This window comes from Carassius carassius, chromosome 32 (genome assembly GCF_963082965.1).
Source record: "Carassius carassius chromosome 32, fCarCar2.1, whole genome shotgun sequence".
Classification (NCBI taxonomy): Eukaryota; Metazoa; Chordata; class Actinopteri; order Cypriniformes; family Cyprinidae; genus Carassius; species Carassius carassius.
This window is the reverse complement of record NC_081786.1, coordinates 6,587,911-6,613,127: the sequence shown is the minus strand read 5'-3', so window position 1 is coordinate 6,613,127 and position 25,217 is coordinate 6,587,911. Positions and strand designations below refer to the sequence as shown.

At 35.9% G+C, this 25,217-nt stretch overlaps 1 protein-coding gene across 10 annotated transcripts in view; it reads left to right on the top strand.

The window, feature by feature from the left end:
- The first annotated feature begins 486 nt into the window (after positions 1-486).
- Positions 487-25,217, top strand: part of ppp1r13ba (protein phosphatase 1, regulatory subunit 13Ba) — a 41,517-nt gene continuing 16,786 nt past the window's right edge. For 3 of the 10 annotated variants that reach the window (XM_059520021.1, XM_059520024.1, XM_059520019.1), the window contains exons 1-4: positions 9,971-10,203; positions 12,601-12,748; positions 15,206-15,325; positions 17,511-17,581. In XM_059520021.1, coding sequence (XP_059376004.1) covers positions 10,093-10,203; positions 12,601-12,748; positions 15,206-15,325; positions 17,511-17,581 — 450 coding nt within the window. In that variant the 5' untranslated portion in view covers positions 9,971-10,092. Of the gene's footprint in view, positions 666-9,970; positions 10,204-12,600; positions 12,749-15,205; positions 15,326-17,179; positions 17,333-17,510; positions 17,582-23,204; positions 23,660-25,217 lie in introns of those variants that run through there. The other 7 variants (XM_059520022.1, XM_059520020.1, XM_059520023.1 and 4 more) reach the window with 6 other exon arrangements.

The following is a 25,217-nucleotide window of genomic DNA, read 5'->3' as shown; positions in this document are numbered from 1 at the left end:
ATCACTAACCCAATGTAAACCTACTTATTTCATTTTCAGTGTTAAATTAATTATTTAAAGAATTAAATGAATTAGTTAAATTATAAAAATATTTAGTTAAATTCTAAGGTGATCTGTGGTTCAGATATCAATTAGGCTATTCATTTATTTATGACTAGTGTGTATTTCAGATGTTGCTGGTATCTGTTTGGGTCATTAGTACTTTTTCTTTAATCACTAGTAACCATTCAGAGATTTACCAGTATCTATTCCAGTGTCCATACTACAAAACTAATGGACTAGTTTTCAGAGATTGTATGTATTCCAGCAGTCTCATATAGTCATGCAATAATCTAATGTACAGTTTGTATATAGTATGTAAATTAAAAATGCCAGTAAAACAAATGCGAATCACAGACATAAATGTGAAAACGGCTTGCCATAAAACCTGCACAAAACACCGAAGCCACTGGATTGGGACGCCGCTGTGACGTAAATGACCCAGTTCAGATGGCGCATCCTTTCACCACAATCACAGGACCAAACTCATAACGGGAAAAGCGCTTGAATAACATAATTATTCATTTAACTTTTTTTAACTGTTCTTTGGAAGTTAAAGACTTATTTATTTATTTTTTAATTCAGCTCTTCCTGTTTGATTTCGCCATTCTGGAATCATGATGCCGGTAAGTTTTTTACAGCTGATGATACTTTACTGTCGCTGAGATTCAGAGCTGTCGGTCAGGAGCATTACTGTAGTATGAATTTTAATATTAAATTGTCGGTTGCCTGTTATTAGAGGTAAGTGTCTGGTCACACAGCCCTTTGTCATTTCAAACCGAAACAACAGCAGCTATGTGGTTTCCAAGATTTTGGTTAAATGGAGTTGGCTTATTGTAAAATGTCCTAGAGTGAATTACATGCACAATATGTATGTTTTCTTTTTTATATTTACACATTATATAAATTATTTTTGAAGGAAAACTGGAGTATGTTTTATGTTTTTCTACTAAAGATTTGTTACTAGCCCTTTCTTTTTCTTGTAGAATTTCTGAATGAAAATGATTTCTACACTTTTTATTTCTATTTTATTATTATTATTTTGATACTTTAGCCACTCTCAATTTATGAGCCATTTATGCACAACACAAGTGGGCCAGTTGCGTAATACCAATATTGTTTTTTAAACTGTTAGAGAAGTTCTGTACTTAGATTCTAGCATCACCTTGCTTTTTGATACTTTGCATTAAATTATTTATAAGTTAAAGTATGTATACAAACACTTGGTCAATATTGGTTAATTTTCCTTGTAGCTATTCGGTTCATAAGTAGCACATTACAATTACAATACGATTTCATTTTTGTTAACTTTAAAGGGTTAGTTCACCCAAAAATGAAAATTAGCCTGTTTTTTACTCACCCTCAAGTCATCCTAGGTGTATATTTATTTATTAACATATCTTTATTGCGAGGATTAGCCCCTTGAGGATTAACCCCTCTCGTTTTCGAGGGGGTCCTCCAGTACATCAAAGCAAAATGAACCAAAACAGCAGAGCAAATATCACGGTCAAAAACAGCACAACAAAACACAACAACACACATTCCAGCTCACAATGCTCAACCCACCCCACCCAGCACGAACCCCACAAGTGACATGACAAAAAAACAACCACATGACTAGCATTGCACAAGATCAAGGACTAAGAGGAACACAAACAAGAACATTGATGATGATAATAACAATAATAATAATAATAATAAATAAATAAAAATGAGGACATAAAAATGAGAAATAGTATAAGGGCATATCATTAACAAAGATAGAAAATAATAAAGGTCCAAGAGAAGAACCTTGAGGGATGCCTTTCACTATACCTGTATAATCAGAATGGCAACCCCTGTAAGACACACCCTGATGACGATGATGAAAATAACAATTAAACCAGAGTAAAGATGATCTCAAGAGGCCAATAGCATGCAATTTATCCAAAAGAAGATAGTGATCAACTAAATCGAACGCTTTGGAGAGATCTAAGAAAATGGCACCAGTACACAGATTGTCATCAAAACTAGAAAATATATCATTAGAGAGTTTTAAGAGAGCAGTGGTAGTGGAGAAGTATTTTCTGAAACCTGATTGGCATTGAGTAAGTAAATTATTATCAGATAGATAATCAGATAATTTATTAAAAATTATTTTCTCAAAGACTTTAACCACACTATTATTGATATTGGCCTATAATTGTTCAGAATTTGTAAGTCTCCACCACACGAGGGGCACTTCACAGGTATCAAAAGACATGTTAAAAAGCACAGCCAGTAGGGGTGCTAGTACATGCGAGGCAAGTTTAATAAACTTACCCTCAAGGCCATCAGGGCCAGGACCACTGCTATTGGAAAGCTTATTAATAGCCTGTTGAACATCTGTTGATCTGACCTGCCTAAATTTGAATGAGGTACCGCAGGGTTGGCTGTTAACACACGGGTCTGCGTGAAAAACAGGAGGTTGAACAAGTGGTGTTTGAGAAAAAAGCAAACTAAAGGCATTTGAAATCACGGCTGGATCATGATTTATTTCATTATTAATTATCATATTATTTGAAGTATTATTGGACTTACCAACTAGGGTGTTAACTCTCCTCCAGAATTGCTTTGGGTTACTTAGATCATTTGACAGGCTCGGTAATAATTGGCTTTAGCATTTCTTGTTTAAGTTGTACCTAAATTTCGTAATCGTTTGTATTTCTCCCAGTCATCAGGCAGTTGTGTGTGTTTATGTTTAACCCAGGCCCTATCCCTCTTTTTAAAAAGATTAATAAGATCACCATTAACCCAAGGCAAATGATGGCCTTTAACCTTAATGGATTTCCATGGGGCATGTCTGTCAATAACTAGCCCAACTTCAGTATAGAAAAAATCCCATGCAGCTTCAACATCAGGAATTAAATAAAGCCTGTCCCGATTTATCCTTCGAAGGTCATTAACAAATAGATTATTATTAAATAATTTAGTTTCCCGTACCTTGATATATTTAGGAGGAAGATGAGGAGTTGCAATTTTCCAGATACAATGGATAATGGAATGATCGCTAAAGTCATTATTCTGTTTGGATGAGAAACAAGAATCCAGTCAATGAGAGATTTAGAGTTAGAGCCTACTCTAGTGGGCTCAGTGATGATTTGAGTCAAATTTGCACCATTAACCATATTACGTTTTGTAAATGTAGAAGAATCATTCCAATTTAAATTAAAATCCCCCAACAGAATAATTTCTCTTGAGTTTCCCAGAGATGATACCGTAGCTAAAATGTTCTTAACAGACTCTAGTTTAGGAGTTGTAGGTGGTCGATAAATATTGCCTATTATCAACTGTTTGTGTATATGTCTTTCTTCTTTCAGACGAATCCAGTTATCATATTAAAAATAGTTATATTAAAAATTGTCTCGGCACTTCTAAGCTCTATCATTGTAGTGGGTGGGTGTTTCTGTTCAACGGTCCAAAATGTTATATAAAGTGCGCATATCTGTATAAAACCTGCCTCACGTGGCTACTAGGGGTGAATAAAGGCCTCCTTTACCGAATTCATACATTTTTGTAAGAAGAATATCCATATTTCAAATGTAATAAACACTTTTCTATTACTTTCGTCATCTGTCATTAGCGAAAGCAGTTGTGGCAGATGATAAATGAAAATAAACTTGTGAGACTAGCATATCTCAGAGGCGCGCGCATGTGACGCATATGTCCTACGTCATCCGCTGGAAGAGCTCCCACTTACGACAGTCAACAGGAGTGAGAGAAAAGTATTTATGCTTGAAATATTGATATTTTTCTTACAAAAACGCATGGAATCGCTACGGAAGGGCTTAATTCATGCCCTAAAAGAAGATTCTGCTGTCATTTACAAATCCTCAAGTTGATCAAAACCTTTCTTCTGTTTAAGGTAAAAGAAGTTAGTACAGAATACTACAGTATTTATATTTTTTGGTGAACTATACCTTTAACTTTAATCAAAGAATTGTGAACTGCCATGAACAAACAATGAACAATTATATTTTTACTAATACTAACAAATATGAATAAATATTTTTTTTTAATAAATCTGCTTAAAATATATTGTTCAGTGTTAGTTGATTTTTGCTAATACATTTACTAATGTTAACCAATGAAACTTTATTGTAAAGTGTTACAAGATTGTCTTGTTCACCCAATTATTACTATAAAATACTATGTATTTTCATTAATTCATTCCACTTTTACTGATATTTATTCTACATTCTGGTTGTGTTTGTGTTCCTCATCCTGTCAGATTTCTTGTACTGTCATTGTTTCTATTTGAGTATGTTGCAGTTTGTGGTTGTGTTGAATGAAACATTAGCCTGCGGGGAGTATTTTAAGGCACCGTGCGGTGAGCTATGGAAAGGTTGGGTCAGTTGTCAGAATTCCTGAATTGTGACACTCTCAGGGTTGTGTGCTTTTAAATCCCTCACACCCCAAATCCTGAAGCACTTTTTCCAGTAGTTCCAACAGCATGCTGTTAGAGTAGAAACTGCCATTTTATTTTCCATCTCCATTAGGCAGAAGTGTCCCTCAATAGGACATATCAGAGTATTACAGGGAGAGCCAGATGGGGTCAAAGATCAAAGGTGAATGAAAGGAGCATCCTCTATACTGAAGTTAACCTTTCACCTTTGCACAGGCAGTTACATTTGGAGTTCAGACAGATTGAACTGAGAGTGGATTTAGAGTTAACTAATGGAGTTAATGGACTGCACACTTCCCCTGTGGAGAATTAGACAGAGATTCCCTTACTTTCGGCTGCATCTTTTCCCCTTTTGGCATTAGTATACAGCAGGAATGATTCCATGACATGTCAAACTCCAACGCAGACATGTGCGATTTACCTCAGGTCTTCAGATTGACATGTAATCATAAAAGTACCACATCTTAGATGTCTTTAAATTCTGTTAGAGCTTGAGAATTGGTATGACAAACAACCAACATGCACAGATTAGTGATGGGAAGTCCATTTTATTTCCGCCTACTGGTTTGATTGACCAGTTCGTTTATGTCATGCATAAACAATTAAATTAAAGGGTTACTCTAATGCTATCAAGATTTTTACCTCAAAAAACATCATAATTTAGAAGTAATAGGATATTTTCTACCATTCTGTTTGAATAGGCGTGGTGGATTGTAGACTCGGAAGTAAACACCCACTGCTATGATTGGTTTACAATTGACTATGTTTAACAGCCTGAATTCCTCATAGATGGACGCTGCTGTGATTTAAGTTAAAAACGCATAAATACTGAGCACATATCAAAAAATCTGTAATAACAGAAAAAGCAATAGTGACCACATAATGTAAACAGTTACTCACACTAACTGTTGCGACATCGGATCCAATATAATAAGCCCAGCATCGTCTTTTAGTTTCAATCTTTTTGAAAATGAATTGTGCCTTGTTTGTAAACAATCCCCAGTAAAAGTAAGTGAACAAAGGATGAAGCTCTTATTGACTGGGTTCATTTATCAACACAATTACAACATAATGTGGCATTTTCCACAAGCTGTCGTTTTGGCAGACTGGCTTCAATATTAGCTGTTTTTAGACTAGAATCTAGAAAGTTTTGAGCTCTGAAACTTACAGAATGTTTTTATAGCACAATGGCCTCTTATGTATCAAAAGATCAAGGGAATTTAGATTTCTTAGTTCATGACCCCTTTAATGCTCCCAATAATGATGAGATATTAGGATGTTTTATGTGTATGTTCCTTTGTATCTCAAAAACTGCTGCCATTAACTAACCCTGCCATTGAATGCTGCCATCCGATTACTGTTGTATGTCCAATAAATTTTATTTGTTATACTTTATCCATTTCAGTAAAAGGCAGAAAGTTTGTAAGTTGGACTTGACCACACACCTTCATACTATTGGCTATTATATATACACCTTCATACTATTGGCTCATTTTGAGTTGGAGTGCTTGACGGAAACATCTGAGAGTGAGTTTTGATTGAGTAACTTATAGAGCTGTGCTGACTCGAGCTGTTAACTGTTTCAGGTGATTCAGTCCAATTTGGCGAAGGGATTTATCCAGTTTACTAAAAAAACGGGTTAAAAAAACGTTATGTTTGTAATCCTTACGTCACTAACCCAGATCAATCTTTTATTTCCAGAGCTGGGGTTTATGTTGATTTACTGTGCATATGAATATTTATAACTCTAGAAGTGCCGGATGGGAAATGCAGAAGTATTTTCTTCCTTTGGGACAAGATAAAAAAAATATCAAATATGATAAGCAAGCAGAAATATCCGTCTTCATGTTAAGTTAATTAAAGTCTGGAGAATTTACAGAAGCTTGCCGCTTGCAATAAGCAAGAGTTATTCTGTTTTGCTATGTAGAATCGCTCACAGCATTTTGAATATTCATAAACCTCCATGCCGCCCATAGCGCAAAGTCTATGACAGCTATAAGCTATGAAAAGTGAGTTTGCATATTGAGGCAGTAAATAGGAAGATGTGCTGTGTTTACCTCACAGCTTGTTCATTTCCTGTAGAATCGAGTATTAAAGCTTCTATAGATGAACCATAATGGATTATAATTTGCTGTGAGAACACGAATCTGTCTCTTCTTGTCAATTCCTAGTTATAAATTGAACAAACTGTGCCCTAGGTGAACGCATACACATTTTGACTGTCTGATTGATCGTGTGTTTTGCCTGTGCTTTACACTTTGGCAAGCAGTTTTCTGGCTGCAAGATTACAACTTCATCTGCACTCAGAACAGAGTGTTGGCAGCTCCGGACCTTTAATATGTCCCACGTCACTTTAGTAGGAAGCTAAACCAGTGTGTGCTTTAGTTATTAGTCCTCACTAGTGTTGCTCACATCTCCCCAGAGACTCATTATTGAAATTGCGACCTCACAGTATTGCTGAGTCTCTTGAGGGGATCGACTCCTGTGTTTCACCTTTGCATTAATGGTTACTTTGATTATTTTGTAACTAGGTTTGTTTATATATCAATATGAGAGTGCAGTAAACTTCTGAAGTTATTATATGATGTCAGTGTCCTCAATGGGTGCAACATAATAAGGTAAACATCAGCTCTGCTCAGAATCAGAAGCTAGGACTGAAACTATACATTTTATAATGAATATCATTGGCAGAAATTATTACATGCTATTACATGCTTGGCAGAACATTTGTATGAGAGTTATTTATGAATTCTTTCTTGGAATTCAAAATTATTTATTCTCTTATTTTCCATAATTTTTCATTCCTTTTATTGTTTTTCCATGCCATCAAACCCAAAACTTCCATTAAATGGGAAATCCAAATATACTCTGGTCTGTTTTCGAGCTCACTAGGTCCAGGTGTCATACTTATCCATGAGAACAAGGAGCTGTCAGGGCTGTTAAATGCTCAGAGATTGAGTGTGCTGTTTATTGCTGTTAGTTGCTCTTAACTATGCAAGTCTTTGAACGGCAGTGAAGTGAAGGGAACTGGCATGTTTCTGTGGATGCAGTTGTTGCTATGGACACCCTATTGATGGCTCAGTACAGTAAATCAGGTGAGCATTCACAGTGTCAACAATCCCACAATGCTTAAGCAGGGGCACATATCCCATCTGTATCAAATGAATTAAAAATGCTTTAAATTATGTTGAGACATTTCGGTGTGAAGCAGTTTGATGGTATTATATGATGTTCACAGAAGTTTTTGATGTCCTTTTTAGGATTTTTCACACAGAAGCTTCTTATTTAAGAACGTTACAAACTAAAGGAAGCAATAACTGTTTTTACAGTGGAAACTCGGCAGCTTTACCCGGTCAGACGTTTCCCTGCTAGAGCTCTATTTGTCAGGATGCCCAAGACCCACATTGCAAGGCCTGCCTCTGTCCTGAGATTTATTATTGACAAAGCATTGAGTACTGCGACTTCAGCTCCTTCTTTGGAATCAGAAAACCTTCTGTAGATACTGCGCAATCGTCATGAGCAGAGAGGAACAAGATGCTTGGCACTTAAGAAAAAGTCCATATTGATTATTAGTGGTGCTAATGCTAAAGCATGTATCACTATTATTATTGTCATACAACATTAGAGTTATTTTTCCCAGAGCTTAGTTTTCAAAGCAGTCAGATATTCAACTTTTTGACCATATTCATCAGACAAAACGACAAAAGTCCAATAGACATAAAAGGAAAAAAATTAACTGAAAAAAATTCTGTCATTAGGGTTGTAAGATGTAAGATGTAAGATGTCCATTCATCTTCGGAACACAAATTAAGATATTTCTGATGAAATCAGAGAGCTTGCTGAACCCTCAATTGAGAGCAATGCAAGTGACACGTTTTATGGGCCAGAAACGGTTCACTGTAATTTTATGACGCTACGAGAATACTTTTTGTGCGCAAAGAAAACAACAACGACTTTATAAAACAATTCTTCTCTTCCCTGTCACTCAGCTCACGCATTCACGACAGTACCAAGATGCATGCGTCAAGATGCAAGATTTACTCCTCTGCTTGTAAAAAAAGCACAATGCGTCTGGGGTCTACATCAGAACACTGACACATGGACTATTTTAAGAATGGCCTTTTCTGGGCCTTGAATGTAGTAGTTGCATTCAGGGGCGTCGGACTGGGGGTAAAACCAGTACTGATTTTAAATTAGGACTGCCTATGCATAGGGCCCGGGATCTTGTGCAGCGCCCCTGGTTGCATTGCTATGTATAGAGGATCAGAAAGCTCTTGGATTTAATAAAAAATATCTTAATTTCTGTTTGAAGATGAAACGAAGGTCTTACGGGTTTGGAACAACAAGTGGGCAAATAATTAATGACATAATTTAACTTTTCGGGTGAACTAACTCTTTAAGGCAGGATTCAAATCATATATATAGAGACCAGAATATCTTGGTGGTAGGGGCACTTTTGACATGAGCAAGTATGCAACCACCCAGAACATCCTAGCAGCTACTTAGCAGTGTTTTTGTAATCACCTACAACACCCTAGCAACCACCACCAATTCCTGAACATCAACTATCCAGAACATGCTAGAAACGATCTAGAACCCACTAGCAACAGCTGCCAACTATACAGAATACCTTCGCAACCGTTTAGCAGTGCTCAGCAAACATCTACAGAAGATTACACTAGCAATTGCATAGCAATTCCCTGGCAACCACCTAGAACACCCCTAGTAACTGCTTGGCAAATATTCAGAACTCACTCTTTATCAACTACTTAGCAATGCCTTGGCAACCACCCAGAACACCTTAGCAACCATTTAGCAACACTCAGTTAACATCTACAGTAGAATACCCTACCAACTGCTTAGCAAAGCTTTGGCAACCATTCAGAACATGCTAGAAACTGCCTAGAAAATGCTCTGGCAACAACCCTAGCAACCATTTTGCAATGCCTTGTAAAATTTTAAAGTCTACATGAACTGCAAGTTGCTGCCATCTTCAGTGTTGTGACGTTCCAAGTACAAAAAACGGAATATCGAATAGAGTGCAGGGTTTTATTTTACCAGTTAAGGATTTTATGGCCAAGCCATCAAACAATGTGCACTAACAAAGTAAATTTTGATTTCATGAGGTCTTTTTTCGGCAAATTTTAAAGCCCTTGCTTACATTAAGTGCACACTGTCTATCTGTTCTTCTTAATTCGATAACTTAAGTGGCATGAGTGTGACTTCCTATGCCGAAGTGTGTGTTTTAGTCTGAGTGAGGGTGACGTGGAGTTCGGTCCACTCTATCAGTGACATGTCACAGAACAGTCTGTGTATTGTCATCAGATTCTTCTTATCTTCCCCTGGCACCTCTGCTTGTTCCTGAGGGAATGCAGTTTGGGAAAGAGAGCTTGTCCACCCTCACCGGCCCCCCTCCCCTTCCTAAAATGCCCCCAAACTCCCTCCCCTTCCTTGACCACTCTATAGTATCTCCACTCACACACTCTCAGTCAGATAGACAGCCAGGCACCCAGAGAGAGAGAGAGAGAAAGAGAGAGAGAGAGACAGACACACTCCAGTGGCAGCAGGGAGCTCCCAAGCACCTGGACTTCCCGGCTCCTCCAATCCATCCACCCCAGCCTCAGAGCTCCATGAGGAGGTTCATCAGTATGGTGCTACGCAGCCTGGTCAGCACCTCCAAGGCCAGGCCCTGGCTGCAAAAGAGAGCGCGGGCACAGGGGAAGGAAGACCGGAAGCTCAAGGTATCACATGGGGCGACTATGATTAAAGTCCAGAGGTTTTAAGACAAGCAAGATGGGGGCAGACTGAGGATAGAAGTTTAGGCACTTGTGCATGGCTTAAAATAGCGGGACATGTCTGGGACATGGCGGATTTCAGAGGATTGACATTTATTTTTAAGTTCATGTGTAAGTGAGGAGTGTTAAATTGAGTCTTGCTATAGTCGGAACGGATCACGGATATGTTAAATCAAAGGGTGCTATTTCACGCACATGTTTGTGGCATGCTGGGAAAGGCTTGTTGTTTATGTCTTGTCTCAATTTGAATGAACCAAACAAAAAATATGTGGACAGAAATCCAAATGTCTAAGATGAGTATGGGGTGTATTTCCAATTTCCATTATAAGTACATCATTTCTATGTTTTTGTTTGTTTGTTTATGCAATTTGAGGGAGAAGTTTAAATTAGTTTGTTTTTTTGTTTTAGTGTGTTTTTATTTAAATAGAATCTGGAACTTTCATTCAGTAAAAGATGATGTTATATTACATTGTTTCCCAGGATTCACAGACTGTCATTCAGTAACACTTTGCATGAGGTTTCATTTGTGAACATTATTAACATACAAGACAACATGAACTTACAATGAACATTATGCCTTTTTCTGTATGTATTCACATTTGTTAATATCAGTTAACAGATAAAACTTCTGATTTTAAAAATTGATTGGTTAATGTTGAAATTAACTAAAAACTTAATAAATCCTGTAGAAATATTTTTCATCATTAGCTGCATTAATGTTTCTAACTAATGAACCCTTAAATGTAAAGTGTTACCTGTTGATTTGCTTCTTTCATTATTTAAAGGTATAACAATTTTATTTCTTCATTAAATCAGTGTCATTCCCATTTCCACAGTTTTTTTTCTGTGGAACACAGAAGATATTTTGAGAATTTTTTTTCTATACAGTCAAAGTTGTCCAGTGTAGTTAGACCTTTTGTGTTCTCAAGAAAAAAGGTTCAGAGGTTTTGAATGTCATGAGGGTGAGTAAATGATGGTAGAATTTTTATTTTTGGACAAACTATTCCTTTAATTCTAATTGATATATAATATTTGTCTTTGGTCAAGTAGTTTAATTGTTCAGATGGAGTGTAAGCATTTGACTTTCTTTTTTCTTTTTTGGCACTCTGTGCTATTTTAATATGAAACTTTGTGACAATAAAATTCCAGGCAGCTGTCCAGGTTGGGATTATCTGCTGTCTTCACAGATCACAGCAGCCTTTCCCTTTCTGGATTTGTTTGGCTTCAGCCAGCGAAACAGTTCCCATCGCTCTCTGTAGCCACACGCTCGCATGTTTGCACCCCCGTCTAATCAGATTATTATAGCTCTGCCCTGTAATCCAACCCTCACAGAATTTCTCTTTCAATCTGCTGCTTGCTTGTTTGGAGGGATTGTGTTACACGTTAGGAAGCCTGCCTGGGGGGGTATTGAATTCAGATGGATTTATAATATATACAGTATTAAATCTGAAAGTGAAGTGAAGCGGGATGAAGGATACATCAATGTGTTTACATTTTATGACATCTGTAATAAAATACATGCATACATGCATGATTTATTTTTTACAATCATTATACTGTGCTCCGATGTTTATCCAAAGTGACAGATTTATGTTTTTTAAATATTTATTAAAAGAAAATAAAGGCATTTTAATTTAATTTAATTTAATGGGGTACTTAAAGCATTTTATTTTATTTTATTTTATTTTATTTTGTTTTGCCACTTAAAATCTCACCGCATTGACTTTTGCGCAGGTAAGCACCATCCAAAATCTGACAAATGCCATTTGACCAACACTTTTTTTTTTTGTTCTTCATCAATGTTTCTTTTAAGTTTTTTGGGCCATTCTTAATCCAGATTTCCTGACCATTAGTTTAATCCTCTTTGATAGAAACCCCACTGAATGATGGAGTATCATCTAATGACTAGATAAAATAACTTGTAGATTGACGTCTGTGAATGAGGCAGACTTTGCTGTCCTTCTGGAAGGTTTCTTTCGTAAATCTCCTAGAAACCTTAGATATTTTCCATTTTGTGTTGGGTTAAAGTTCTTGCCAACATGTTTTGGTACGTGGGAGATAATAGATCAGGCATAATGATTACTTTTTCTTGGCAGTGTGTAGAATAAACATGCAATTCCCTTGATTTCAGCTTAACTTTTGAATGTATTTTATTTAGCTCTCATCTGTCTTTGCAATTGGCACTCATTTGATGAGACAGCTGTGGTGCAGACCACTGCGAAAAAGAACGTAAACAGTTCGAGAATTATGACAAGGCAAGAGAGATTAAGGAGAAGCCCACACAGTCAAAATGAGAGGCTGGAAGTTCACTCAAAGAAAGATGTTATTCTTTCCTCTTTACAGATGATTCTGACTGTATTCCTGAGTGATAATCAACAGTTGCTGACGGAGGTGCCCATTACCCCAGAGACGCTCTGTAAGGATGTGGTGGAGTTCTGTAAAGAGGCTGGGGAGAGCGGCTGCCACCTCGCTGAGGTCTGGAGAGGAAAAGGTATGAGTCTGTTGGCACATACTGTATAGTACAATAACGTTAAAAAGTTTGGGGCCATTAAAAAGTTTTTTAAGGATGCACTACATTGATCAGAAATTACCGTAAAGACGTTTATAATATTAAAAAAGATTTCTATTTCAAATAAATACATTTCTTTTGAAACTTCTATTGAATTTTGAAATAAAAATGTTATTACAGTTTCCACAAAAATATTAAGCATTGATACTGATAATAAATGTTTCTTGGGCAGCATATTAGAATGATGATTTCTGAAGGATCTTGTGACACTGAAGACTGAAGTAATGATGCTGAAAATTCACAGAAATAAGTTGTATTTTAAAATGTATTCAAATATAAAATGTCATGTAAAAATGTTATAATATTTTTTCTAAATATTATTGTTTTATTGTATTTTTGATCAAATAAATGCAGACTTGGGGAGCATGAGAGACGTCTTTAAAAACATAAAAAAAAAAATAATCTTACCAGCCCCAAGCATATAAATGGTAGTTTAAATATAAATATTCTATGTGGCTTTATTTGAATTTATACAATATAATCTTCCTGGTTATATATAACAGAATTTAAACAGTTTTAGCTAGTATGATTGACTTATTCTTGCAAAGCCAGAATTTTGATAATTAGCATAAAGTCTGGTCCACTCTCCAAAAAACACTTAACTAATGTGAAAAAGAGTAATCTGAACAAGTCTCTTGTCATTTACTATTTGTGTTAGTTTGTAAGTGTTAGCATCTGGCTAAATTAACTACATTAATGTGCATTCATTAATTTACCATGTACCATGTTAGCTAAAAGAGTATGCATGAATCTGCAGAAATTAGTATACCATCTGGGCTCCATCTGTCTTGACTTTATTTAATCTTCTAAGTTTAGAATGGATAGTATGCAAATTTAGATGTAGAGTCTGAAAATTTTTCAGCAATGTGGTGCTATATTTACTATCGAGTGACTAGTTCTGTATATTAAAGGAAAACGCCACCATTTTTCCGTATTCCACTATTTTCTTTTCTCAACTTTTCTGTCCCATCTCAGTGTGTGCACTCAGTCGCTGTAGCGCACGGTGCCACTATGCTAACATTTAGCTTAACACAATCCATTCCTAAAGGCCCATTCACACCAAGAACGATAACTATAAAGATAACTATAAAGATAACTATAAAGATAATGATATTAGCGTCCACACCAGCGAACGATATTGTTTGTGTATTCTAAGCGGACGCGCTTCTACTGCTTTAAATTCTCGAGCTCATTACAGCAGGATTGATTCTGATTGGTTGGCAATGTTTTTATCGTTCATCAGAAAAAAAATCGTTCTGAAAGTGATTCCAACGATATTGTTTATCTGTGCCTTTATCGTTATAGTTGTGGTGTGGACTCCGCTATTATTTAATGTTGAGAACGATTTTTAGAACTATATCTTTATCGTTATCTTTATAGTTATCGTGCTTGGTGTGAACGGGCCTTTAGGATCCAAACAGGGATGAATTTTGAAGCTAACGAACACTTCCATGTTTTCCCTATTTAAAGACGGTTACACGAGTAGTTACATGAGTAAGTATGGTGACACAAAATAAAACATGGCGATTTTTTTAAGCGGTTAAAATTTTTTGACTATAATGTATGGTGGAAGAGCACTTTGCAGCACTTCGACCTCGGCACAGTAATTTCATTGCCACGTTTTATTTTTTGTCACCATACTTACTCATGTAACTACTCATGTAACGGTCTTTAAATAGGGAAAACATGCAAGTGTTTGGTGGCTTCTAAATTCATCCCTGGCCCGTAGGTGAACCAACTGAGACTAATGTGGATTCAACATATTACACAGAACTTTCTAGTCTACTCTCATGAGTCAACTGTTCTTTAGTCAGTTAATATAGACACATGCTATATGAACAGTGCAGTCGGATTTCTTCATGCTCTGCTCAGTATGACTGACAAATAGCTCTGTTCCATCACTAAACAGCATTGAATGGAAACGTTCATGGACCAGATCCCACAGAGAAAGCAACTCTGTCCATCATCACATAACAATGACGTCCTTGTCAAAGTCTGTCCTAGACAGTGGGTGGTAGTATGTGGGTCAGAACGTCTCAGGGCCTGGGCCGCAGCCTCTAGGTTTGTTTACATGGCTCCTGCGGGCCTGTTATTCTAGTGTCCCACACATGGCACGCGGCCCGCTCTGTCAAAGACAGTAAAGATAGCCTTTAGCAAGGATAGCCAGACCTTTTTCATCTGGACATGCCACTGTGTTTTGCTACGGGACTATTGTGTAATAGAAAGGACATTTTCCTATTGATGTTTTCATGTCATGTGAATTTGTTTAAAATAGAGAAGAATTGTACAGTTTTGACATTCACATTCTCTGTGCTAAGGATAGAGTGCAGGGTTTTATAGCCTGACTGTAACAAAGAGTGTCTGTGTTCTTATTCACAGAGATAGCGATCCCTTTTGATCAGCTGATGTTCGAGCACCTACAGAAATGGGGTCCGAGGAGACAGGAAGTGAAGTTCTACTTGCGGCACGAGGAGTCTCCCATTGCAAACGCTTCTCAAGGTTGGCAAAAGTGATGAAAGTTTGGCCATGACCACAATAGGGCATTTTGTCAGTTGCTTTGTTTCCTTTTTTTGTGCTGTTTTGTTTAACCTGCATTTAAATGATCAAAAATACAGTAATATTGTGAGATACTATTACAATTCAAAATAAATGTTTTCTATTTTAATATATTTTAAAATGTAATTTATTTCTGTGACAGAAGAGCTGAATTTTCAGCCACTATTGCTCCAGTCTTCAGAGTCACATGATCCTTTAGAAATCATTCAATGTTGAAAACAGTAATATATATCTTTTGTAACACTATAAATGTACTTACTGTCACTTTTGATTAATTTAATGTATCTTTGTTGAATGAAAGTACTGGCTGGAAATAGTGTATGATATTCAGAACTTCCGAACCACTTGTCAACTCTTGCTAATCTGTAGTTGAGGTTTGTGATAAGTAACTTTCTATTAGATCTTTCAGTTCTTTTAAGTGAGAGTCCCTTGAGCGTTTGGCTTTGCAGAGTTTTTCTCTGCAGTCATCTGCAGTTACGTAACTAATCCTCTTTGTGTGTAATTGGTCTCCCGCCTTCTTGCGCTCGTATCTGCACCTGAGACAGACCATCAGACTAGAGGAAAACGAGGAGCACCGATGCTTGTCTTACCTCCACAGAGAAATACAGACTCTGAGTTTTAAAACGAGAGAATGCATCACTATTAATATTGCTCATACATAGGATTAGTGATTTGAACTAGGGCTGTATAATAAAAAAAATGTAAATAACAAAAATAAAAAACAAAGCTTTTCTGTAAAATATATTGTGATATGAAAACTGTATTACAGAATGATTGGGGTGATTTTTTTAGGGGAGAGCATCTTCAAAGAAAATGAAAATAATTTTCTTAAAATGCTGAAAAATTAATTCTTAATGTGCAAACCATGCTTTTAGAGCTGAAGTGAAGTTTTATTTATTTATTTATTAAAATTGTAACACATTCAATATGGCTTTACAGTGATAATTATGGATTTATTGTTATCAAATAAAAAAATTTAACAAAATATATATTTTGTACTAGTTTACTATTTTTTGTACTATTAATATATAGTATATTATAATAATAAAGTTAATAAAATGATTTTTATACATTTTTATTACATCTGTAAAATGTTAGTATCATTGAGGTACTTTTATAATTTTAATTAATATTTTGATTCAGGTTTTATTTTATATATTATATTTTCATTTCACTTATAGTTAAAGTTTTCGTAATGTTGTTTTTGTCATTTTTTTAAAATTTGTTTTTATTTTATATATGTACATATAGTCTACAGTTTTAGTAAATCAAGTTAAACTTAATTAAAATATGATATTAAAATTATATATATATTTTCTATAATTTTTAATGGTTTCTGTTTTAGTTTTAATTAATTGTATTAACACTGAAAATAAGAATAATTATATTTGTATTATAATTTCTTAATTCTTAAACTATTGAACTCTAAATTTTATTTTATTTTATTTTATTTTATTTTATTTTATTTTATTTTATTTTATTTTATTTTATTTTTAGCAACTGCATTACAATGCATTAAAGCCACTCATAACACCATATCAGCCTCTATGGCAACATTGTTGCAGTAAGTTTTTGCACAGAAAGCGACACTGAAATGTAAAATTCTAGTTCATCGTATCACTACGTTCTAAATTAGTCTGTGAGGGCAGAGGGCGGTCAGTGGGATTGTGTACAGGCCTATCAGAGGCGGCGCGGTCCATGAAGGTCTTGGTATTTCCAGAGCCTCTGACAGGATTACACATAATAACACAGCTCTGGATTTAGAGAATTAAGCTCCTGCTTATTTATAGATGGCACAGTTGAGAGTGCTGGTGAAACAAAGGCTCACAAAAGAGAAATGACCAGAGGTTGGGAAACGTTTAAACAACCCACTGTCTCGGCACAGAGTAATCAGGGTAAATATGCCAGCCAAAATCCCGCTGCTGGATCATATGCTCATTAGATTCAAAGGTACCCTTGTTCTTTCTTTTTTCAGTCATACGTGCGACTGGTGTTTTATTATTTCATGTTTCATCAATACAAAAATGCCCTCTGTCCAGCAGCACTGATTATGTTTTATTTAAGTTCTGCAACCGTTTGGACATTGTTAGAGTGCAGGGGTGATGATGTAATCTTGTTTTATTTCCAGCAGGAAGTCAAACTTCAGAGCAGGCCAACAGGAAGAGCAAGGGAAACTCGGACAAGGCTTGCGAGAATGGGGTATGTTCACATTCATGCTGTTCTGTTACACTTTCCTTCTGGACTATTTGAGACTCGTAATGAGGGCTGCTCGCCGAGGCTTCACGTAATTGTGATGGAATTGCATAGACAAAACACAAGTTCAGCACTTCTTTTTGTGAAATAAGTGTGTGTATTTTCTATGTAGTGTAAATTTTTCAAGCTGTAAAGCCCTCTTGATATAAATCTGGGTGTGTTTTTCCTTTTACTGCTGTGAAAATTACTAAAAAAGCTTTAAAGGCCCCTTTTTCATTGGCTTCTTTGGCCCACTCTTCCTTAATTTGAGCTTTAATTAAATTATCTATGGACATGTACACTCATCAACATGATGAAATTTGGATGTATCATCTGTTTTCATAGTGTATTTGATATTGAAAGGGAATATTAAGTATTTCTGCATATACTGTGATAGACTCTTACCCTTTACACAACTTGTGCTCATTACAAAATTAGTATGCAATATTGTCTGCTGGTTTGCTAAAAGAAAGCTTTCATTATTCTTGAGTCATCTATGAGAAAGTTAACAACTTTAAAATGATTTTATACAATTTATATATTTTATCTTATTGTTTCATATTTTATTATTTTATATACTTTATTATTATTTTATGTACTACTATAATTAGTATTATTATTTTGAATTAACTTTTCATATTTTCATTTTAATTTAAAGTAGTATGCAATACTTGTCTGCTGGTTTGCTAAAAGAAAGCTTTCATAATTCTTGAGTCAGCTATGAGATTTTTTTATTTATCATTTTATATAGTTTATATTTTATTATTTTAAGTATTTCATATTTTATTATTATATGCATTACTTTAATTTGTAGTAATATTTAGAATAAACCTATTTATATTTTCATTTTCATTGTCATTTAAATTAATTTAAATTTGCTTCTAATTTTTGTTATGTAATTAAAACAATTTTCTTACTTGTTAAAATATTTTTATATTTTTTATACTTGTTTTATTTTTATATTTGTAATAATTTTAATAGATTTCAATTTTTTTTATTTTTTTTATTTTTTTTTTTACAGTTTTAGTTCTAGAAATGTAAGAACTTCAAATCAAATTTAAATTCAGTTAGTTTCCAGGGCAACATTTCCCCTCTTTTTTTTCTAATAAGTACCATTTACATAGTTTTAGTTAACAAGATCAACACTGCTTCAGAAGGCATGGAATATAGTGTATAAAAGTCTTTTTTTGTTTTTTGGAGATATACAGGCCATCGTGAATATACACTCTAACTGTAATAAAACAACTTCTGTTCCACAAAAGAAAGTTTCACAAGTTTGAAACAGTTAAGTAAATGATGACAGAATTGACATTTTTGGGTGAACTGTTCCTTTTAAAAATCAGTTCTGACTGTAGTTGTCATATAATTATACTCCAGTTGGAAGTTAGAAGTCAGGAGCTTCGCAGCGGGGAGTTTGTGTGCAATGTGCTGATAAGCTCCAGTCCCCCACCAAAGTCATATGCAGCGGATTGGTTCATATGGCGGACACAGGAAGTTTTAGAGAAACAGAGTACACAGGGTTCCCTGTTTCCCAAAAGATCACTCGACTACATAACGCTGCCTAGTTTCCATTTGCTTCCTATTCCACTCCATATGTCTGTCTTTGATACAGATCATTCAGAAAAAAGGAGGTATTGTTCTCTTTTTCCAAGCTCAGAAACGCACATCTACATTCCTCTGCCAGTATCCAAGTCTGTATTTTAAAAAAAAGGAAATTGATGTCTGTAGGTATATATTCCAGATCTCCAGACTGATTAACATTCCACAAGACTGTAATCATAATACCCATAAAGCTGCACAGCTATTGAACAGGTGGTCACTGGGACCTTCCCAGCGTCATCAGTTATGTTATAAATGAGTGACACGCTCACTGCAACATCCCGATATGTGGCCCTCCCCGCGTCCCATTATGCAGCTGTTATTACAGATAATCCAGGCAGCGGGGGCTTCTCTTTCATGCCGTATCATGTGATGATATATTAATTACATCTGGCCAATAAACTCTAGTACTTCTGGACTTCTGCGCTAGCCTGATTGTATCTAAAACTGCCAGTGTAATACGCAAGTCTGCAAGTGTGCTCTACTTTAAACCAGGTCAAAGGGCCAGAAGGCAAAATATTAGCTACATGTTCAGCACACCAAAAGTCTCTTCCTGCCCCTGATAATACAGCCGAGCAGCTGACAATGACTGTGTACACTGTACATTTGACAGTCATGTATCTTTATATAGTATTTCTCTCAGGGTCAGAATGCATCAGACTTTAATCAGGATGCTTCAAGTCATTATGCACATGTCAGCATGAGTTGTTTGTCCATCTGTGTATATTACCATGCAAAAAGCTGCATTTATTTGACCAAAAGTAAAAATATTATTACACTTAAAAAAAATGTAATACAGCAATAAAAATACTGTAATACTTAGTACTAGTTTTAGATAAATACTTAATACTTAGTTTTAGATAAATCCATTCTTATGTGGCATGTAAAAGCAAAACAGTGGTTGGTGTCTTTACTGTAAGTCAGACTAAGTGGGCGAATCTTGGCCAGAATGAGCTGCAATCTGGACAAGACTTTTATGCTGTTAGTTAAAAGTCTGGCTATGCAATATTATAAAGATATCTTTCATCAGGCACATTGTTGGTTTTCAAGCCTGGTCCATCTGGAAGCTTTGTCTCAGAGCTCAATGACCTTGTCCTACTCTGATATCACTGTCATTGACCTTCACTCTCTCTTTTCTGCCTCTGTGTTCCTGTAACAATCCCTGTGATGACGCTCAGAGTAACCATTTCGCACGGCACCTCCTGTACCCTGCAGATAAAACTTTGTTAGATAATCAAAATTCACCGTAAAATGCGATTAGAAGTTCTGTGAGAATGCAAATGCTTCGTCCGTAGAGATGGATGCTTAGCCCTTGAAATTTCCCAAAGATCTGTGCATGTTGTCCCTAAGGGTTCTTTGCATAGTCATGAAAGAGCAATGTGTTTCTGCCTAAATGCAGCAGGGAAAGAAAACAAATACTGTCAATTAAAGTGCCATTGCAGTTGAAGACAGGACTGTGAATTCTTCTAATTATCATCTAGCACTCGTCCTGAAATTTGGTGATTCTCAATTGGTTTTCCTTTAGGACAAAATCACAATCGAAATCGACCTTTTAAACCAAAAACATCCTTAAAATCAAATATTTGAATTGTTTTATGTGCCTAAATGCACAATTATATGCTTTGTTGCATTTTATACTTTGCATTTCAATGCAATGCTTTCCAAGACCATGTTAGTGTTATTTTATATACCGTTATAATTTGTATTATTAATATTTTGAATTAGTTTTTATTTTTTTATTATCCAAGTTTTAGTGATTTTATATGTTTTTTGTAATTTGTATTAGTTTTTTTTAAATGTCTATATATAGATCATATTCGTTACATTTCAGTTATTTATAAATAGTTATTTTAGTTAATTTAGTGCTATAAGTTACACTACATTTAAATGAGAAATTATGCCTTGGCAATTAGAAAAATGAATGAATTAAAATAATTTAATTTAAATTATTCAAATAAAATAAAATTAAATTTCAGTTAATGTTTATTTCATTTATTTATTTATTGTTTCAATATCAGTAAAAGCCCTATATTATACCAGAACAGAGACCTTGATGTTTTTTTTGTCATGAACCGCACGTTGAAAACCACTGATTTTAGTGGATACTAAAAAGTGTCTTTTTTTCACCAAACCAAATCATTGCTCTGAAGCACATGCCAGTCTGATGCATATTGTTGTTGCTGAATTTGAGAGCACAGATTTTGCCCTGTGGCACTGGCTGTACTTTTCAGCGTATGGACATATGAAGGTCAGTCATGAGTGACCATGGTCAGGAGCTATTAAAATGCTCAGCTCAGCATTATAATAGCACTTATTGACTGTGCCCATTTCTGTCCAAGAAGCCAACTGGAACAAAAACGGTCTTCAACTGCTCATCGCTGTTGGAATACTAATATAGTGGATTAACCCACATGAGCATCACATATTGCGAGAGACATGCATTTCAAATGTGTGCATTTTAAACTCCTTCTTGTAGCTTAGCTACTTTTTGAAATCTGACTGAATTTAAATTTATAATGGCAAAAACTTCAGCTATATTAAAAACGCACCTTATGACATTATATTAGCCATTGACGTTTTTTGGACATTTATGGTATTATTTGATGTAAAGAATAGTAAACCTCTTTAGGATAGTAAGAGGTAACATGGTGTCATAAAATAATCAATGTACGGTGGTACTTTTTGTTAATGGAATGGACGTGTTTCCTTGTTAAATATCAATTTCATCAGTCTCCTCTCGTGCGCTGTAATGCATGGTGCATTTGAAAGCACGCGCATGCTGTAAAGTTGTGTCGCAGAGCTGCAAACATTAATGGCAGATTCTCTGGAGAGCGTCACGCATGTGGGAGTGAGTGAGTGCGGGGCAGCTGTGGCGCAGCACGGGCAGTCTGACAGCGGAGCTCCCGGGAGAGGAGGGGTATGTGTGTGCGTGCTCTAGAGATGTCCGATTCGCGAATGAATCATTTTTTGAACCGATTGACTCGGACCATCTGAACCGATTTGCTTTGTTGTTGTAAATTCCCTGTAAATGAGATTTTTAGGCGTAGAAAATTGAAGCATATGTCACGTTGAAATCCTAAACTTGATTAGGCTATAGTTTTTTTCCCTGTTGCAGCGATTACAGAAATTAATAGAACCATTAGCTATGCAAAGCGATTCGCTGAAATTAATCGGAATTTTCCTTCTTTCTGTAAATTCAAGATTGTACGACGCCAAATGTGAATTGTTACATCGTTCCAGGGGCGTTTGCCATATTTTAATACTGTTTTTGAAATACAGTTTTGTGATATTGACCTGCGTCACAGAATCGTCATGCGCAAGATTCTCGTCGTTGACAAACGATAGAAGACATTTCTAAGCTTTGTTTTCTACAATGGAAGCTTTTCTACAATTATCCATCCTCACTCCTCTTTTTTTTACTTTCTGTTTTTATAAAACATCCCGTTACAGTTTCGGTGTGAGACGCCGCTGTAAACGATTCAGTATGTGAGTGAACTGCCCAAATGAATCAAACTCGGCGACCTTTTGCCAACTCGTTTGACCGTTTGCATCAAAAAAAGATTAATTCGGTGAATCTGGCATCGGTAGTTCTGATTCTGAACAGCTGACAAGACTTGTTTGCTTAAAATATTATCAGAGAAAATTATTCTCAGGTCGTTTTACGTCAATCTTATCGACAAATAAGGATTTATCAGTAATTTTTGTTTAGGGGCACTGAACAAGTGAATTTTCAGGGTAATTATCCAGATTTTTTTTTCTTTTTGAATCGTTAACGATTTCGATCTGGGAACTCTTAATGAGTCATTTATACTGGCTTTTTAGAACTTGTTCAACCGATTCTTTGAAATGATCCGACTCCAACGAATGATTCGTTGATGAATCGGACATCACTACTGCAGTCTACTCTCTGGGCAGGAGAAGCGCGCACACACATTAAGAGCGAGAGAAGTGCTTGCACGTCAAAATTGAGCCGGGGGGGGGGGGGGGGGGGGGACTTACGCAGTCTCCATCATCACGCATTCACGTTAATATTTTACAAAGGTCACGTGTTTCTATCCAACATTTGTTTAATGTACTGTAATTGCTCATCAGAGTCACGAAACTGTAGCTAACTATAGTAAACAAAAACACGCAAAGTGAGTCGCGCAGAGTGGGGGTGACAGCCTGACTCATCGCTTATGTGCTGGATGACTTCACTCCTGCTTTTTGGAGAGGGGATTGCGGCTGTGAGTGTGACTCTGGGGTCTCATAACAAACACAACACCGCAGATCCTACAGCTGCACTGCATCCGTCCACACAGCGCCGATGCTTTTCACATACCAGACTCGGAAACACTGTTAGAAATGGAGTGGAACCATGTCGAGACTGTGCAGGAATTCACAGCTGAAGGACAATGCAGCAAAATTAAGGTCCGATCATGCAGAATAACCTGGGACTCTCACCAGGTAATTTCAGCGCTCATCTTTTAAGTGGATCCTTATGCGTTGCTCTGTGTAGCATTGATTTGTGAAGCACAGAACCGGTTTACTCAGATTTTCAGCCTGTTTGCTGATCAATAGGAAGAAGGACTGACCAGTTGTTATGTGTCAAAGTGTTAGATCAGGTTACTTTGTTGTCTAGTTACATGAGCTGATAGATCACAGCTGTATGTACTGTACTGGCAAGGCATACTGTCAGTTGAAATGTAATATCTGGTTAGCTGACTTGACATTTCAAATCATAGAGATTTTATTTCATAGAGTGTGTCTATTGCTGTAGTTCATCTGAAATTACTTTAAACTAAATTTTTATATGTATAATCATTATACATGCAGGTCTTAGTGGAGAGTCTGCAGTGGATATTGTGCTTCTATCTGTATATGAGAGCTCCTTTTAACACTTTCTGTATTATTACACTTAAAATTATTTTAATATCTGTGATGACACAACTGTATTTATTTAGCAATTGTAGCTAATGTATAATATCAGAGTACATTATTACTATTAGTTGACTAATGGTTTCCCTAAAGCTGACATTCTGAGGAAAATGCTTTTATTTAATAATTCATGGGCTATAGATTACATATTGTTTTATATAAAAAAATATATGCTTGATATATTTGGATAAAATATAATAAATTTGCTTTGACGTTAAATCATGTTACTTGCCATATAAAATTTACTTTGGGATTCCTAAATAAGTTCGTTTAATAAAATCTATATCACTTCTGAATCTCTCAATCACAGAGAATGGGCTTATATGGTTATGTGATAGAGTTCACAATCTAAAACTTAAACTTCTCTCTCCTCTATGTTTTTTTCAGCTACCCATTTACAGATGTGCCAGAATCAAGCAGGTTTCCCTTTCTATAAAATTGTAGGTGATTAACTGAATCTCTGTGTAAACTGAATTTTTTTAAGTAGCTGCCATGTCAGACTTCAAATAGTGCATTTGTGAGAATTTTTCTTTTGACGGGGGAACTAAAAGTAATCTTACTATGGCTCATTTGTCAGACAAGATATGAATAGCAGTGGCTGCGGGCAAGCGATGACCTAATGGACTATGTCATATGTGAAAAAGGGTGAAAAGGAGGGAGGTAAAGAGAGAATTATGCGTCCTGTAGATAATACAGTAGTAGGCACTATTAGCTATAAAGTAAACACTTATACATATGCATTAGTCATAGATTCACTCATTCTGCTGTAAGATATTTCAAAACATTTCTCACATGCTTCAGTTAATGACATGGGTTCATAATGTAATGGGTGAGCGTGTTTAATACTTTGCGTATGATCTCATTCTGAAATGGCCTGTTCCCTCAGAGCCACCAGGTGCTCACCAACACCTTAACAGCCCCAGGGATGACCTAATTTTCTGTGGCTAGAGCCACATTTCAGGCGAATCCTTCCACAGAGTGAACATCCAAGGTTTCTAAGGACGGCACTCCCTGAAAGAATTGAGATACTACCTTGAAAGAATGTGTGTTTATATGGCAGCACAGGCCTTTGTATTTTGGTGGTAAA